This window comes from Onychostruthus taczanowskii, unplaced genomic scaffold (assembly GCF_017590055.1).
Source record: "Onychostruthus taczanowskii isolate IOZ18803 unplaced genomic scaffold, ASM1759005v1 scaffold16, whole genome shotgun sequence".
Taxonomy (NCBI): Eukaryota; Metazoa; Chordata; class Aves; order Passeriformes; family Passeridae; genus Onychostruthus; species Onychostruthus taczanowskii.
In genome coordinates, this window is record NW_024498795.1 from 5,408,833 (window position 1) to 5,427,845 (window position 19,013).

Consider the following 19,013-nt stretch of genomic DNA (forward strand, 5'->3'; position numbering starts at 1 on the left):
CACAGCATATTGTGACAAATGGAGTTAGAACTTGTGACTCAGTCTGTGATGTTTTCAAACAGAAAGTGACATGAATAGTATGGGGAAATCTACCAGAAAAACAATGTGAATATGGTTAGAGGAGTAATTTTGGGTTTTTGTTTCTTGTGAATAAAAAAAAATATTAATTTCAGAGTGAAGTCTTGCTTGCATATGCATGTAGCACCCTTAGGAAGAGAGGCAATAGCAAATTTTTGTGGGACGGTTGTGTTCTTGGAACTGCAGGTTTAGGTTTGGGAATTTGGGGTTACTTTGCTATAGGGCTGTCATGTAAATGTGATAAAGTAATTTTCTCTGGACTGATTTCTTACCTGTACATACTAGGTAAGTATACTTTGCTTTTTTCTACTCCGAGTAGTTTTGTGCACTACAGAGTTGTTTGCTCTGAAAGGTTCTTTGCTAGTCTAGGGACACTGAAGCCACACTCCATTATTTGTTGAGGGTTGATGTTTTTACAAGTAGGCCGTGATGCCCTAAGCAAAGGATAAATATTTTCTGGTCATGCTCATGATATGTTCCTTGTTATATAATCACACTGAACTTCAGCTTGCTTTACCATGTCTTCCTAACAGGGTCCTAATTTATTTATGCTACCAATTAAGATGATGGTGGGAATTTTGCTGCTAATATGCATTTATTCTGATCAAAGAGCTGAGAAGGCAGTCTTGGTGATTGCTTATTTATTTATAAAGGGTGCATTTTCTGGTAGCTGTAATTAAATAACTTGGAAGTTTTAGATTAAAAAAAATAGTTCTTAAAATTGTTTAGTAATAGAAAGCAAGAAAATTATGTGGGAGCATTGACTATTCAAAATTAACTATCATACTGCATGGAAGTACTTTAGAAGTGGATAGGTAATTATGAGAGAGAAGGGAATCCGATATGAATGGTTAAAGCAGGAAAAAATTCACATTTCCAGCATTATTTTCCCCTGATTTCAAACTGAAAAATAGTTTTCAATTTTCTTGGGTAAAAAAAACCAAAACAACAAACCAAACCACAACGAATTTATTACCATAAATCATTTTTATAGTTATTATTGTTATTACTCCTACTTTTAGGCAAACTTCCTCTTGCTTCTGTAGTAAATGAACTTTCTAATAACACATTAACAGAACATCATTACTGAGTTAGATGTCACTCAAGCTTGTCTGTAGCTGCTGTTTTTCTTTCTGCAGCTTTATCTTCCCATTTCCATCACTTAAGACTATGCTAGCAAGGGATGAAGTTAGTTATTTTCAAGCATGACAAATAAGAATACTCCTGAGACATGCTCCTGACTGGCTCTTGAACATTGGTCTGACTGTTAATGAAGAGAATCCTTGTGTTTGAACAAACCCCAGTATTCTACTTATTCTGGCCCTTTTCTGGAGCTATAAACTTCATCCAAGACTAATTTGGTCAGTTTGCTCATAAAGACCACTTTGAAATCCATGTTTGTGTTCTCAGATGGTATAAATTTTTTGGTCAGTTTACGGACAAAAATACTTTGTTAACCAGATAAAAATTTCTACTAATGGAAGTACTCATAAATAAAGTCACAAGGATTATGTAAGCCTTTACTGCTGTTATCTTCACTGTATGTAGAACTCTTGTCTGTAAGGATCATTGGCTGCCCTGCAGAGATTGTAAAGAAAATCAATTTTTTTATTTTTTAAATTGAAAGACAGCTTGGTGTTTATGAATTTCTTACATTTTCAGGATATGTTTAAATCAAATTTAATGTGCTCGTCACTTAGTTTTAATCCTCCAGGATGTATACTTTGGCTCTTTGTCAAGAACAGATCTTCTGACGTTCTCAGTGGACTAATTTCTCCAAATTTGAGATCTTGCTTAATTAAAAGCATGCTGGGATTTTGGTTTGCTTCTTTTGGGTTTTATTTTGGTTTTCCTTAAATGAGATAAGTACAGTATTGTGTTTTTTGAAAGAAGATTCATATTGAGACCCTTAAATTTACTGTACCCATCTCCTTATGTCCAGAACGGGCCTAATGATAAGTTTTTTGTTCTGTCTTCCCCTGCAACAAAAAATCCTTTACTTTGAAATTGGCTACGTTGAGAGCTCTAGAAGGTCTGTAGTGGTGAGCCCAGAACCCTGATTTCCTTGTTGGGATGACTGTTTTATTTTTTATTCTGGTGGGATGCTGCATAATACTATTTGGTGTCTTCAGGACAGTGGCTTGACTCCAAAGAAATACGTAGTCAGACTTTATATTGAGCTTAGATATAAACAGATTAGAATTACTAACTGCGTGGGAAGTTTTCTTCAAGTTAAACTTCTTCTTAACTTCCCACATTCAAATATTCTTGGACAAGGACACAATGGTTTGTTTTATAAACATGAAAGGGGTATTAAATCATTTTGAATTTCCAGTCTTGCTCTTAAAATTTGGCTGAGAGCTTATCAAAAGTCTGGGGGAGTTTCTTCAAAATATATTCAAGGGGAAGAAAACATTGCTACAGATGCTGTACAAAAGAAAATCAATACATGGAAGATGGCCTCCCATAAGTACAAGAGGTTTGGCAATCTGAAGGGAGTGCCACAGATGGCAACTCCATGAATGTAGGGAAGGTTTCTTGAATGATGTGTGAAGAAACAGATGCAGATGAGCCCTGTACTATCTGGGGAATGTTACTACTTGAAATAAGTGCACAATTAAGACTTTTTTTTCTTAAATTGTTATATTGAGTAATTATAATAATGATTACTTTGCTGTGTGAAAACTGGACAAGACCGTGGTTCTGTTCCAATAGTAGGATTTCTGAATGATGTTTTTCATTCCTTGTCAGATAAGCGTTGCTTTTGAAACCCACAGTAAAATGCATCTGTCCCAGTAGAAGTCTCTTGCAGAGACTGTGGTCATGTGCACGTGAAATGTCATTGGTAGTCAGATGGGTTTAAGTACTGCTTCTGCAGAAAAGGCAATCTTAATGATCAGATTAGATTTGAGGATTGCAAACAGCCTCCTAATATCCATTCATTATGTGACTCTTGTAGTTCTTCAGGTTCCTTTCCTGGTTCTGAGTTATGAGAAATAGTTTGCAAGACAATTCATGGCATTCCTAAGTAGATTCTTGTAGTAGCTCGAAACTTCTTTGCAATGAGAGAAAGTATTTGTAAGGAGCTAGAGAAATGCACAGTTCTTCAAGCAAAAAGGGATTTATTATTTTGTACAAGCAACATCAGTTTGGAATAGGGACATTGCAAGAATGGGGTGCTTGTATCTCCTTTATGCACTTGATGATATCCTGGAGTTACCTATTTTAAAAGTTCTGTTTCCTTTGGTAAACACTGTGGCTTTGTAGCACCGTCTGAAATGCTCCTTCATCATTCAGATTTATAGCTTGCAGTTGCAATCCTCTGGGTCCTTTTTATTCAGTGATGGACCAAGAAAGGAAGTTTATCTATCCTTTCCTCTACTGGAATAAATAATGGCAGAGTTTCAAGCTCTGCATTCATATTAGTAACTTCACTAATGACACTCATATTTTTCCATGTTAACACCTCTCTGATGTTTAATCATGTTTATGTTCCTCAGAAGTGTTTATCTGGGCTAGTTTTTTAACACGTCCTTCATCTGACTCAGGGTTTTTTAGTACTGATGTCAGTAAGCAACAGATGGTGAAAAAAATTACTCAGTTCTTTCTGCATCTAATGTCAATTGACTTATGGTGGTTTATGTGTTTTAAAAGACTATGAGTGTGAATGGTGGTGGAGGAATGATAGTATATGCTGAAATTCACACTTCCAGTTGCTGGAAACATCTGACTGGGTAGCTCTTCTGGGTGTCTGTAGCTTTTCAGCGGCTGTAAACGAAGGTCTCAGTCCCTTTCTGCTCATGGAGGTCTCTCTGTTATCCAACTCTCCCCACATTTGTCCCTGGTTGATGTTGTGTTTAGCAGTAGCACTGTGTGACATTTGATTGTCATCTGTGTTCTGAGTTTGCTGTTATTTTTAGCCTGAGTCTTGACAGGGTTATGCAACTGTAACAGCAGAACCAGACTACTGTCTCCAGATGTCCAGGGAAACAGGAACATGCTTTTCTCATCCCATGAAAATGAGTGAGGAGCAGAGTTATTTCTTTAGCTCCCAGTTACTTTCCTAGAGAGAGGAGCTTGGAGGTAGAAGAGCTGTTGGTGAAACAAGGGTGAGAATGCAGACAGTGTCCCTGCTGCAGGCAGCCACCTCAGTGGGGGAATAAGAAGACATCTCTTTCCACTTCCCAGACCAATAAATGAATTTAATTTCGGTTGGCGCAGAAATGGAAATGAGTTACAATGTGAAGTTGATCTTTTGAATGGGAAAAATTACTGATGATGGTGTCCGTCATGTTTTTAAATTTGGAAATATTTTTATACTTAGTCATAGCAGTAAAGTGTATTGACATGGATTTGCTTTGAAAGTGGATACAGCTTTAAAACACATTATTCTAAGATGATGATTGTGGTATGGTTATACTTGAGATCCTTTGTTCATTTTCTTGCTGTCAAATACAGCTGGGAAACATAGCTCCTGTTCCTAAGTGCTGAAAGAAAGTGAACAAGGTGTGTTGTCTTCTCCTCCTTGTGATTGATTCCCATGGAATATTTGCCACAAAGTTAGAATCTGTTCCAGATGGTTTCTGATGGAGAGAGAGTTAAAACTGCTGCTTGGAGAAATAAAGGAAAGGCAAGAAAAAGCAAAGGCAAAAAAAATTCCCAAGCTATTGCAGAACTGTTCACTGTCCAGCAGTTATCTCTCCTGATGAATGCTGACAGGTGAAAAATGTGATCGTAGAAGTGCTGACATGAAACAAAGACATCCTATTTATCTGTTCATCAAAGTGTTCATGTTTCTGGTGGTTTTTTGGTTTTTTTTTTGTATTTTTTTTGTCTCCCAAAGAAGAAAAGTTCTCTCTGGGTGTGGCACACAGAGCAGCTCCGTGTTGAGATGCTGGCTCAGGAGCAGGGTGGGGAGTGGTGTGTGTGAGCACGGCGCTATCTGCAGAGCTGTTGGATGTGGAGGGGGTACCAGTTGATGCAGGAGGGAACTTGTCCTGAGCAGACAGTTCTGCACTGCACACCGGAGGCTATGACCATTATTTTGCTCTAAAGGGACGGTAAGATTACATGCACTTCTCTTAACTGTCTTGCATAGCAGTGTATCATTCCAATCTCATCTGTCAAAAGTGTTATTTTAAGTGCAATTACCCAGAAGTGAGACCAAACTATGTCAGGAGTTAATCCTTTCTTCTGAATTTCAATAAGTAAAAATAAAGTCAATATCTGTGAGCTCAAGTTCCCTGGGCACTATGCCTATCAGATATTTGTCATTACGAGAAGGTATAGTTTTTGAAGAGGAACATTTTTGGTCACTATCACAGTTTTATTCTTTGACATAGGTTGTTTACAGCATAAACTAATTTTGCAATGTGTGCTAGCTTTTTTTATTGTTATTGTAAAACATCTTAGAGGAAAAAGGTCTGAAACAAATTTGAAATATGAAGTGTTAGAAGACATGAAAAATAGCAATTTTTACAAGTAGCCTTTTTCAGAAGTGGTAATGCATATTTCTGATCAAGTGAACTTAATCTTAGTTTCTTTATTTCTACTGCATTTGGTTAGTAATGGACATGTCATGTAAAAGTGAGAAATCCTCAGAAACAAGATTTGCACTTGTTACTCTGAGTTGAAAAGGGGATGTGAGGTTGCCTCCCACTTTGTACCTCAGTAGTCTTTGGCTCATAAAATTATACTGGAGATGAGTGCAACTTATTGATCATCTTTCTGGGAGATGCAGCTCTGTAGGTATCTAATACTGGGTCATTTTGTCCTTCCAACGGTGAATTGAGTTCACTTTTTACTATGTTAGTTTGTAAAGCAGTGCTCATAGACAACAGAGCAAGCTGTGTGCAGCCTTCTGGGTCTTTGTCTCAATGTGAGATTGGGTGGGCTGTCTTCTCATGGACACCCCTGCCTCTGGGGGCAGAGGCATCAGGAACTGTAAGGAAATACTGGAGGGCAGTTTGCTGCTATTTTACGGTATTGCTACTATGCATGTGTGTGTTTTGGTTAAAGAATGCTGCATGCATGAATATTTAGGAAAAGGAGAAAAAATTCTTGTTCCATTTCATCTCACATTTGCTAGTTCATACCAAGAGGGAATGTTACCAGAAATTAAAGAGCCTTATACATAAGGGCTTTATGCAGAATGGAAGGAAACTAGACTTTTCTCACCAGTTTTGACCTCTCCTCTTTGTATCACATTGTTGGAAGTACTTATATGGCTGGCTAATGGAGGTGGGTTTTTTTTTTTTGGTTTGTTTTGAATTTTTTAAAACTTTTTCCTTGAAGAAAGTATTTTATTTCCAGTAGTTCTTATTCTATAGAATTTAGATTGCTTTACCTCTTTTAACACTTACTTACTTTACCAAGCTCTTGTGTAGTTCATATAGTCACTGCTCATCAAGGAGCAGTGTAGGGCTCCATTCAGGTTTTTGGTGGTTTTCTCTGCAGCTTTTGTACAGTTTTGCTATAATAGGAAATGAGGATGTTTAAGCCATAAATTGTAACATTTCAGTCTCTGACAGAAGGCTGAGTCCATATGGCCTAATGTTGCACCTACTTGCCTTGGTCGGGCAGCTCCTGATGTCTAGTGAAGTGATTAGGGGTAAAAAAGCCTAACCAACCAACAAAAAGTGCCCCCAAACTTCCCCAATTTAGACTATACCGTAGAATGTGGGGACTGGCTGGTAAAACAGCACAAGTGGAAAGGCCTAAATAATTGTGACACTAGGACAGTGCCTTATTGGTAAGAGGAATCTTAACTGTACCTCTTCCTGGAAGAGTTGACCACTCATGACACAGATTCATGGATTGTTATGTAGAATGCCTTGGTTTGGAGGCGGGGGGATAGATTTGCTGCAGCATTTGACTTAGGCTGAGCTTTTGCACCAGAAGCTTTTCAGCTGGGGTGTGTGTCAGTGTCTCATTCACATGTCATACCTAGTTGCAAAGGCTGTCATCTGTAGCCTGTTTTAGTAATCTGAGTTGCGTGGTAATCGGGGTTTTTTCAGAATAATGAGAATTTATTGGATATTAACCATGGGATAACTAAGAATAATTACAGCATTACATGCAGAAATCCAGTGCTGAGTTGTGCTAGCTTTGGGAGTTGGACACTTGGCCTCCTGGAGACTGTGAAGTTTCAAAGATCATTCAGCTGCTGATTCCTTTTGCCTTCTGTATTTTGGTCTCTTATTTGAGATCAGCTGGATATAAGAATGAGCGAACAGTATCACCTCTGTCTTTTAGCCAACAACCCTTGCCTGCTTCGGTTAGACATTTTTTTCAGCAGCACTTTTTCCAATTAATATTTTCACTGAATATATATTTTTTTGTGCTACTGGAAAAATAATCATGAAAGTTAGGCCAAATTTTAGTCTAAATGTGCAATTTTTAAAGAATATCATTGCATAGCTTTCTTAATAATTTTGCAGCTGTGAAGTTGTTAAAACAGGATGCAAACACCATGCAATATCCTGCTGAAGGTAGAATTCGCATTACTTCAGTGTAGTTGGCTGAATTAATTTCTTCTCATGCTAAAGCACACAAGAGTCTGGGTAGGATAACACTAAGAAGGATACATAATATTCTCAAACCTACAGTAGAAATATGTGAAAGAGATAATTTTTGCATATTTCTTGAACAGAAAAGGATGTAACAGGCAATACATTATTCTGTCAACAATAATGACAGTGTTTTTTTTGCTAAAGTAAATTCAGAATTAATGAGTAGATGGCTAATGCTGTCTTCACCTTCCTTCTTGTTTTCTGTTGTGGCTTTTGACAGAATTCTAGTTTACAAATGAGGAGTCAGTAGCCGTTTGGTACTATGCCTTCACTCTTGAAGGCTGGTTTTTCTGAACACGTAGTTTCCACTTCTGAATTAAGTACTCTTAAAATTTTTATGGAATAAGACTAAACACATTGTTTATGAGGCTGGTTTTTTCCTCTTCTTTCCAAATTCAAGCTTATTGTGAATTTCGTTATTGCCCCTCACTTTGCTCTCCAGTATTTTTTTTTTATATAACAGGTAAAACACCAATTCTATACCATTTCTCTTTAAATGGAAGAAAGAAAACTGTTGGTATAAATATGAAGTAATAATATGTAACAGCTGTTAGACTTCTACATGTAGAAACCTGATGTGCCTATGAAGCAGTATTAAATTTCTTCAAAGGCCTACTCTGGCTACCATAAAACAATGAAAAATAAATTCTAGAAGGACAAGGTTATCGTGTGCTACATGATTTTTTGGTTTTGTTTTGGGTTTTATCTTTGGTGTTTCTTTTTTTATTTTGTATGGCACACACTGTACATACCTGTCTTAAGAATGAATTAAACTTTTTAGCTGTAAATCAATCTGTCCACTGCTGTGAAAGATGATAACAATTTTTAAAGGTTTGTACAACACCTTTTATTCTCTATACATTAAAACTGAAATATTTTAAATAGTTGCTTGTGAATGGAGAAGTCAGTCTTACATTTTATCAAGTGCTCTTTTCTTCCTGTCTAAGGCAAGATGTTTTAAGTACTTCAGGTGATACAAAATAAAAGTTAATTTTCTAAGTCTGCTTATTAATAGCTCTGCTTTTGATGTCTTTTCCCAATTGTGTATTATTGCTGTTATTGGGCTGTGAACAACAGCAGAACTAAACAGGTGAAAATCAAAATCACATTTCTGAATTTTTTTTCGGTAGAGACTGTTAGAAGACTTGGTGAGACGTGATTTAAAGAGAAGCCTGAATAGCAGAATGAATGTATGGACTTTGCACATATGGTGTATTTTCCAATTTAAGCCTTTTTGTTCAGTGTTTGCTGTAGACAAACCCATCCTTTTAAACCTAAGGTACTGAAGGGTTTTCTGGGTGCTTTATATGAAAAAATAAATAAGGGAAGGTTTGAATGGAAATGTAATCTCTGTTAACAGTCCTGTTTATGTAGCAGTAGAGGAAAAAAAAGCTTTTGAATACACAGCTCTAGGAATAGAAAGCAGTAAATTTTGAGATAAATATAGTTCAAGAAGAAGTTGTCTGAAATTAATTTTGCAAATCGATTAGACAATTTTGAGAAGCAGTAACAAGCCTAAAATGCTAAAATTACATTAATTTTGATACTGCAAACTGACCAATGTATCCAAAATACACAGAAATTTCTATCCCATCTGGTTTACCAAGAACGTACCTTTATAGGTGCTTTTTCTGTTGATGGAATTCCATTGATCTTAAATGGGACTTTGCATTGTTTTGGACATCTGTGTACAGCTCCTTTTGCAGATGGAGACCCCTGTGAATACCAGGGGGAGTGTAGAGGATGGGTTCATTTGCTTTTTTGTGTCTTTTGTTGTTGCATCAGTGACAAACTGAGGCTGATGTTATACTCTGAAGCTTTTTCTAGATAGTTTTGAGTGTCAGAACTGAGGAATGTGTATGTTTGACAAAATAATAATGTAGTGGAGTGTGAATGTGTGAAAGCAGTGCAGCTGCTGTTTCCTAATCTTTTATCTTGCTAGAATTATATTCAGTCATTTACTCTTGCACCTTAGCTTGATAAGGCACTCATCTCTCCAGGCACATACACTAGATGAACATACACATAAACACAAAATAAAAATATTGGAATAGTTGCAGGAAGGGATAGTAAAAAGGTTTCAGCTAGGTTTTGGGGGATTTAATTCATAATTCTGAGAAATATAGTGCTAGAGCTCTTGCAACTGCTTAAATAAATACAAGTTTTCCAGGCAGTGTCTAGCCAAGTTTGCTGGAGGAGGCTTTGATATAAATAGAGGTTCTAAATATTTGACACAGACTTGTTAACAAGATATTCAGTGACTTCCAGCTAATGAAGGAAGACATTATAAAAGACATTGTAAAAGTATAACAGTTGCTGTTTTCAGTCTTTGTACTGGGAAACTGACTGCTAGGTGCTCTACAAGAAGTGCAGCAAGCTCAGTCCCCAAGAAAGAAGAAAGTGAGCATAATATTGCAGTGAAAATAAGTAAGCTGTTTAACACGATTAAAATCTGGTTGACACAATCCCAAAAATAACTGGATAGTAGTATTACCTGCTAATGTTATTATTCTGCTACCAGAATGACTGAGCACATTGGTCCTTCCCATTGAAATGGAAAAGCCTTCAGGCCATAGAAAGCCTTAAACCACTATCATACCTCTTCCTATGAATGCCACAGAACTTGTTCCCACGCTGCAGTTAAACTTGAAAAAAACCCCAAAAAACCAAAAAGTTGATTTATGGATTTGTCCTGATATCAGGAGTGTCCTCTTTGCCATTCTTTCCAAGAAGGCCACTAATGGGCATTGTACATCCTGTGCTCTTCTGTAGAGGAACATGAGAGTAGGTGCATAATAGCAGAGCTGCCTCCCTCTTCTCAAATATATTGACTTTAGAGCTCTGATAATTGCTTGCAGAATTCCCCTGGGATAGGTCCTATTTGCTCTGTCTTGCAGGTTTTTTATAGTTACAAATGTAGGTGTAAGTCGTCAGTTGGTCTTTAAAGGCTGTGGCTATAAGGAAAGTTTAGTAAGGTGACAAGAGCAATTCTTACAAGAAAATGAGAAGCTGCTCTTAAGGATTCTGGATTTCACTCAGAAAAACCTTCTGTCAAGCTGTGGTGGATCTTGTAGACCTTGACAGATTTTTTTTGGTTTTTTTAAGGCTGATGGTGGAATCATATCAGAAATAGAGAATAGGTGCTTCTTATTCTTCCTGCTTGCGAGGTACCCATGCATTTCACATGCTTCTTGGCCAAACTGCAGATGTGGAGTGTATTCCCAGAGTTTTCTATCAAGGCTATTAAGGAAATCAAATTAGTTATTCAAAACATTGGCTAGTTTGGGAAACAAATATTGTAGCTATTGTATGGATTTGCTAATAGAGAGCCTTTGCAGTTTTGTTTTATAATTAAAGTGGACAGATGTGATGTGCATGAGGACCAGTTAATGTTAACTCATTGTTAACTCATTCCCACTATTGTTTCCATGACACTATTCTATGATATTCCATGATACACTATTGTTTTCAGGAAGTTGTGTCTGGTGAAACTTATTTGCTTTTTGGAATACATGTTTCTGACAAGGGCTAAAGATGTATGTGTATTCCAAAACCAAGTTGTTCTGGATATAGCTGTGAAGACTTCATTGATACAAGTCTCCATCACTGGAGATACTCAAGAACCCTCTTGATACAAACCTGTGCAGTGTGCTCTGGGATGACCCTGCTTGAGCAGGGAGGTTGGGCCAGATGACCCACTTTGGTTCCTTCCAACCTGATCTAACCTTTGATTCTAAGATTTGTTTTAAGCATAAACTTGAATACCTGTGAAAAAACCCGTTTAAATAAGTGGTAAAAAGTTGACAAGATCAATTGTAAACTTGAGTGGCTTTGTGCCATTGAATTTGATTTTATCAGGCCAATTAAACAGTATGTTTTTTTCTTTTCCTCATTGCAGCCTGTGCTTTCCGTTACAATGGGCTCTCCTTTGTCTACCTCATCTACCTCCTGCTCATTCCTCTGTTTTCAGAACCCTCAAAAGCAACCATGCAAGGTAAGAAGTTCATGTCTTAATTCTTCAGAGTCTGCGGTGCACAGAGTAAATGCAAAAGCTTTGGTGTAGTAGAGGGTGAAGTCCTGAGTGTTTCCCCCTCTTTAAGTGATCTGACTTCCCATACATACTGTGAATTCCCTAATGTTGTAGTTTTACAATATGCTGGCCTTGGTGCCCAAAGGCTTCCAACCATGCTGCTCCAAACTGCATCAGAGTTGTCTGGTAGCACTACTGGGCATTCCTTTTTATGGCATTATTTCCTTTAGAATACTGATGTGGTCTGGGTGAAAAAAGAGTTTTCAGAACCCTCCCAAAGCCATCGTATCATAGATTGTGCTCTAGGTCTGAATTGCTAGTTAATTATGAGAATTAAATTTGATACCAGATTTTTCATTCAATTGTATTTTAGGTACTTATTTAAACAACTATCATCCTGGCATTGTATTACTGCCTTAGCAAAAATAACTTAAAAGGCTTGCTTTTAGAGATGACAAATTACTGCATTCAAACATTTACATATCACATACAGAATTGTGCCATTCTGCCTTGTCTACAGCAAGAATGTAACACTTCTGAAAGGGGTATTTACATTCCCCTGTAATGGGGGAGGAAAGGCGTTCTTTATGGGACTGTAAGTGGTTTATGTATTTTAAATTACAAAGCTATGATTGGTATAGGATCATAGAATTCTTAGTGTTGGAGGGGACCTTAAAGATATCTGCTTCCATGGGCAGAGATGTCACTCACTAGATTAGGTTGCCCAGGGCTCCATCCAACCTGGCCTCAAACACTCCCAGGACTGGGATATTCACAACTTTTCTGGACACCCTGTTCCAGTGTTTCACCGTCTTCTGAGGAAAGAATCTCTTCCTAATATCTCATCCGAACCTGCCCACTTTTGGTTTATAACCATTGCCTGTTGTCCTGTCACTATCTACCTGCATAAAAAGTCCCTATCCCTCCTTTTTATAAGACTTCTTTTAAGTGCAGGAATGCTGCAACGAGTTCTCCCTGGAACCCTCTCTTCTCCAGTCTGAGCAATTCCAGCTCTTCCAGCCTGTCTTTGTAGGTCAGGTGTTCCTGTCTTTTGGTGGGGATCCATACCAATTGGGTAGGCTCAGCTTATGCTATCTGTGTCAGTAGCCAGTGGAAAAACAGGCCTGAAAAATAAATTAAGCAAGCATAAAAAGTGGGAAATCCCAGTCTTGGTGAGGCTGTCAGTCATTTTTACAGGGGAATATTACAAGGACAGTGTAGGCATGGAACATCAGTAAATGTCCAGCTGTGAGTCAGAGTTTCTCTTAAAGGTGCTGAAGGTATGAATTGAGAGGGAGACTCCTAGGGAATTTGGTTACAGCTGCTCCAATATTTTATTGCAGTTAATATGCTATTACCCTATTGGTTTTGTGTGTTTTACTTTTGTTGCCCCTTCTGTGTGTGCCAAGACAAGTGTTTGACAGGATAAACAGAGCCATTTTTTAGATGCCAAGAGTGAGAGTGGAGAGACATACAAATTCTCTTATTTTAGAGTATAAAAAAGGCTATTTGATTATAACTAATTCCTGTGTGTAATCTAGTTTGCACCACTGATGGTAGCAATCTCCTCAAAGTGCTTTCTTAGGACTTTGGATAGTTTCCCTGTATTGTGTATCACATTGCATTGCACTTCACCTGAATGTCATGGTATGATGTGTTTGTCTGAATTAATTTCTTATATAAATTTAGTATTTCTGAGTGTACCCACTTTGCCCACTGTCTCTGTCACATTTCTAAACTATGTGCATGTGTTTGTAGGTCTATCTTTCTAGGAACACTTGAGGGTTGTTTTTTTGGGTTTCTTTTTTGTGTCCAGAAGATGGAAAAGAAAGACGAAATATTTAAACCAAACCAGCCAAACCACCAGTAAATCAGAGTCAAAAAATAGATAAATTAAACTTTACTAAAAAAAACAACCCAAAACCAAACCAACTCTATGTTTATGTACTTTTCTTGTATTTTTCCCCTAATACTTCTATCACTCAGATATTTTTTTCCTGAAATTGTTTGTTTTGATTAAGTTTTTAAAATTCTTTTAAACTTTTTAGCTTTCCACTAATTCCTTCTTTCCTCATCATCTCCTGACACACTCAGCTCTTCAGTCAAAATCTCTGACCAACTTTCCTGTCTCTTGCACATTCATCTGTTTTCCCAGTTTGTCACCTTGCACTTTATGGTTCCTATGGAAACTTATGAAGCTTCTATCCACCAGGCTTACACCAGGGTTTTACAGGATCTAGAATTAGAAATTATTCTGAAATGGATGATATCAGTCTAGATTAATTTAAATTTTGACAGAATCTTAAAAGGTTAGAAACAATGGAGAAAAACTATTATACTCACTCGAATAATTCAGATGGTGTTTAAAGATTAATGAGTAATTTTTTTTCTTCTTGCCCCCTTAAATATTTAATCTTACTAAAAAGGTTAATTACTAAGATAAAGTAATATTAATCCTTAAATATGAAGTTATAAGTCACTCTCTGTGTCTTTGCCTATGTTCCATGTATTAGTTTCAATTCTAACTGAAGGATTTGTCTCCTAATCTTCAAAAGAGGTTGGTATTTCACCTGTCAGCATCTTAAAACTAACCTATGGAATACAGGCAGAGAAAACTGTGTAAGAAACATTCATTGCAAATACATTCTTGTCTTCAGGAGTAACTTAAAACTTGACCAATTTTTCAAGCGTTGCTAATGAGAGCAGTTTTTGAGGCATTTACCTCTTTGAATAGGTAGTGAAGCCCTGTGATTTCAGCAGGAATTTTTCTATATGAATTATCTCTAAAATCAGTAACTGATTTGTTACCTATTTCTTTGGAGCTGACAAATGCACAGTAAATTGTGCAGCAGCCTAGTTTCTAACTTCTTTATTGTGAGATCATTTATATTAGTGATATTTTCTTCCTTTGTGTCTAGTGTCTACTGCAGTTATGTCTTCATCCTAAAAAAGGCTTGTACATGATGTTTTTTATAGAAATAATAACACATGACAATATAGATTGGTCCGGTCCTGGGCAAATGGCTCATTTAGCTGTACTAAATACCTGGTTTATGTGGCATTTTTTTCTCCAGTTAGAGATATGAGTTTACATTTAGATAGGTTTTACTTTATTTAATTTGATATTTTTTGATTAACAAGACCCTGTAGCTGGTCATGATGTAAATTAAAAAAAAAAAAAAGAGGGAGGGAATCAGTTAATTTCACACATGGACTAGGTTTTGCTCAGTCTGCTTATGTTCATGGCAAAAAGCATTTGTTTGCTTCTGAATTAATTCACTGCTCAGGATGACAAAACTTGTATCTCTGTTGGAAAAATGACCTTGTCACAGCACTCAGATCAGTAAAAATGATGTTTTAAAAATGCATAGATTGATGAAATGATGAACTATAATTAAAATAATTGTTAATTCAGCGTGGCTGAACGACGGTAAAGAAATGGAACAATGGAATTTATTTTGCAGCTATTAAAGGGTTTGTGATTTGCAATAATCTGCACAGAATTGAAAGATACAAAAGGGTTACAGTAACAAATTTGGATCAGCAAATATAGCTGAAGGGTTTTCAGGAGAGAATTGATCCAAGTGAATATGGGAAAAAACTTTATACAAACATTATTTTGAGTTTCATGTAAGGACAACGCCCCTATGATCACTCATCAATTCTACAAAGCATCTGTTTTACTAGCAGTCTTGCTACTCTCATCTGCACTCGATTTTTTGAGTTTCACACTAACTTTAAGCACCTGACTTGAGTAATCTGATTTAAATGTTCAAGATAGGAATTGGGTAAACCTATATATTTACTGAACAGAAGATGTGTCCTAATGGTAGTCCTCAAAATTCATCATTTAAGCCTCCAGTGAGTCCAAATATCTTAAATTAGAAACATAATTTTAGACCTCATTTATGCTGCAATGTATTAAGGCTATTGGACAAAATAAGGAGCTTAAGTGAAAATTTTTGTGATACTCATGAAAGAGAAAAAAAGATGGTTAACCTCTTAATTGTAAACTCTTGTGCCGGAAAAATCACAGTTGAATGGGTTTTAGTAGATGAGAAGAGTACTTTCTATATTACTAAATCAACTGCTTTCACAGAGCTTCAGCTTTAGCTTTTCAGAATTTCCTGAGTGTTCGTACTGAATGAACTGCTGCCCAAGGTACATATGCAGCAAGCACATAAAAATAACTTGGAAAACTCAAACCAAAGAAACCAAATCACCAGTTTTGAGAGTTTAACAGAAATCCACTTTCTCATCAGCCCTGTTAAAACCATGTCCTGCTGGTGGCAAATGTTATACTTAAAGCTCTATCAACAAAGAATGAAACATTTAAAAATATAACATCCCAATCTATACACTAACACATACATTGGAGTAGTCTGTCATGTCAGCTACTGTGGAATGTTGATGTTTGCAATCTTACATCTTTTTCTGTCTCAAAGCTGTGGAAAAAATTCTTCAACTTTTTGATCTTTTCAATTTAAGCCAGCTCTAATCATTTTCATAACAATGTTATTAACAGGATTTGATGGAAAACACAAATAATGTAGCTTATTTGGTGCTTTTAAACATTCTGGTTTTCTTAAATTATCTGCATACAGAATGAGATGCTAGGATGGAAATACAGATTTTGATTTTGGGAAGACTTGTTTGCATGGTTTTTGTTGCTTGCTTTGAAAGGAAATTCAATTGAATGTGTATCTTAAGGTTACAAATCTATTGCTGCATCTGTCCAAGGAGATGTTTTTAGCTCAAGCAGTTGGAGCTCATTACTTTTTGTCTCATAACACTTATATCACCCACTATTAGTATATTATTGTTGGGACATTGCAGTTAGACTACTTCAGATAGAGGGTAACTCTGCCTGGCTGCACTATCTGAAAGTGCAGCAAAAACAGAGATACATTTTGTGCATCTGAGGTGTGTGATTGAAACCCTGTTCACCCCTGCAAGAGGCAGAACCTGTACCTGTTCACTTATTTCTGATTGTGTTGATGAGCTGTACACTGCATTTTTGTTCTTCAAAAGAGTTTTCAGTCATGTCTGCCAGAATGGACAGACCATAGACCCAGTCATATTCTGATCTCATTATAAATTAAAATGTATGAATTCATTGCAAAGAGAAGGGATATGTTTTAAACCATGTTTAAAACATGTATTTCAATAAAAAGTCTTCATGGTTTTGGGGAGTATAACTTGAGTTTTGACTTTGGTAAATTTAAGGTACTAAGGTATTATGGTCAATCTAGATTTAGGTTTATGTGATTTGGAGAAGAGTTTCACCCAATTTTTACCTGCATAACCACAAAGATGATTTGTTCCTTTCTTGGAAAATGATTTATTACCTGTTATCCTTAGGTGACTAATAGAAAGATCTTCAAGCATTAATAGAAATGCATATTAAACAGGGTAGGAGAACTCTTTGAGTGTCTTTGAAACCACTGAGTTTCTTTGTACTAGCCCAAAGCATCAGCATGAAGACATTTTTATAAGTTCGAAAATGCTGTTGAGCAATAACAAGTGGAATTTCTACTGGATTGGGCACATGTTTTCTTATGGAGACATGCCAGGCTGCTGCATAAACATCCTTTGACTTAAAACACTGCATCTCAGCTGGGTTTCTCCACTCTCAACATTATAAGGTATTCTCTTGTGAGTGAACAGTGGAGTGTGTTATTTATAATTAGTGGGCCAAATCCAATAAGAAGTACCTGCTCTTGGAAATTTGAGCAATGTGGGAGTGAAAATGGAGCCATACCTTTACATTAAGCACTTTCACAAATGCTCTTGTATCTTAAGAGCCTGTGAACATTTCTGTTATTGGTATTGTGTGCTTTCTCTCTATTTAGGACCAAAACATTTTCTTAAGAGATGAATTAGAACCCCTTTCAACTAAGTGTGAGAGTGAACTCACAAGAAGCATTGGACTGACAGTGTTGGGTACAAGAATCTTGTATTTTTCTTAAGTTGTCTGTGATAACAAATACTCATGGTTTTCTTACTGCCTCGTAATGCTGTTCCCAAATGGGATATTCCACTCTAAGGATGGGCACTCCAGTGCCTGAGCTGTTTCACTTTTTGGTTGTACAGACTAGACTGTAAGCAGGGATTCCCAGTAAGTGGCTGATTAGACAATGTGTCATCCATTTTCATTATTATGTTTATATGAGCGCTGGCAATGGTTTTGGATCCAGGTATGGCAGAAACTCAGCAGTATGTTGATTGAAGACTGGCAAGCAAAGCAGAACCAGGGCAAGAGTACAGAAGTCAGGAGGAGAAAATAACTAAAAAATTTTTTAACTTGCAATTAACTGTTCGATTCAGATTTTCTTTTGTGTGGTTATCAATGACATGAGTCTTTGGAAAGATTCAATTGTAGAGAAGGGAAATGAATCTTGGTAAAAAGGGCAAAAATTCTTCAGAGGCTTTTGAAATAAGATGTCTGGAATTAGACTGGTGTGGGATTTTTTGGATAGAGGTGGAAATCCTAAATTATACAAGAAAAAGCTAGTTTAAGGAAGGCTGACACTATCACAAACTGTTTGCATTGTAAAAATGAGCACTTTTATAGCTGCATTAGATTTGTATTATTTTATTTATTTTAAAGTAATATTTCTGTTGATGTATTAAACAGCAGTTGTTTTAGGGAAAGAAAAAAGTCAATTTCAGTTGATCTGAAAGTGATCTCTTTAGTTATTTTAATGTTTCAAGTTGATCTTGAGCCTTGCCCTGATCGCACTACCCTGGTGATAGTCAGCTTCAGACTATACATGCCATAATTTAATTAACTTTGTTTAATTTAACTCTAGCCATGACTAAAGAGCAAGAGCTAAGACCAAGCTTCCTTTTTATCCCAAAGTATAGGTAAATTCAAATTTATTACATAGAGAAGTAATTCAGTGGTGTAAATAAGGAATTTTGGCGTTAAGTTTGAAAATGTTCTTGCTTTTTTCCCCCTGATTCATTAAGCTACATGCAACACCTAATGATATCAATATTACTTTACAAAGCTTCTGAAGGTGACTTTTCTAGGCATCCTTTCTGTTCTTCCGTTTTAAAATAATTGAAAATTAGTCAATTTTCTTCCTTTCCAGGAAGGATATGCAAAATAAAACTTTTATTAATGTTGTCTTTGGAAGGTGAAAGAGTGCAGAAATGGGAATGTAATCAAGAAACAGCATGGTAGATGAGGACAGTTTGCTGTGAGCTAGCTGTCCTCCAATCTAAAGCCACTAAAGTGTAAGTAGAAATTTCTGCCATGAGTTTGAATGAGACAAGCACAGAAAATGTCATTTAGAACTTAGCTGTGAAGTTGAGCACTGACAAAAACA

General features: G+C 36.5%; 1 protein-coding gene across 1 annotated transcript in view; it reads left to right on the forward strand.

The window, feature by feature from the left end:
* Positions 1 to 19,013, forward strand: part of PIEZO2 (piezo type mechanosensitive ion channel component 2) — a 288,279-nt gene that overhangs the window by 38,952 nt on the left and 230,314 nt on the right. Inside the window, exon 2 of the mRNA XM_041399290.1 lies at positions 11,548 to 11,643. Coding sequence (XP_041255224.1) covers positions 11,548 to 11,643 — 96 coding nt within the window. The remainder of the gene's footprint in view (positions 1 to 11,547; positions 11,644 to 19,013) is intronic.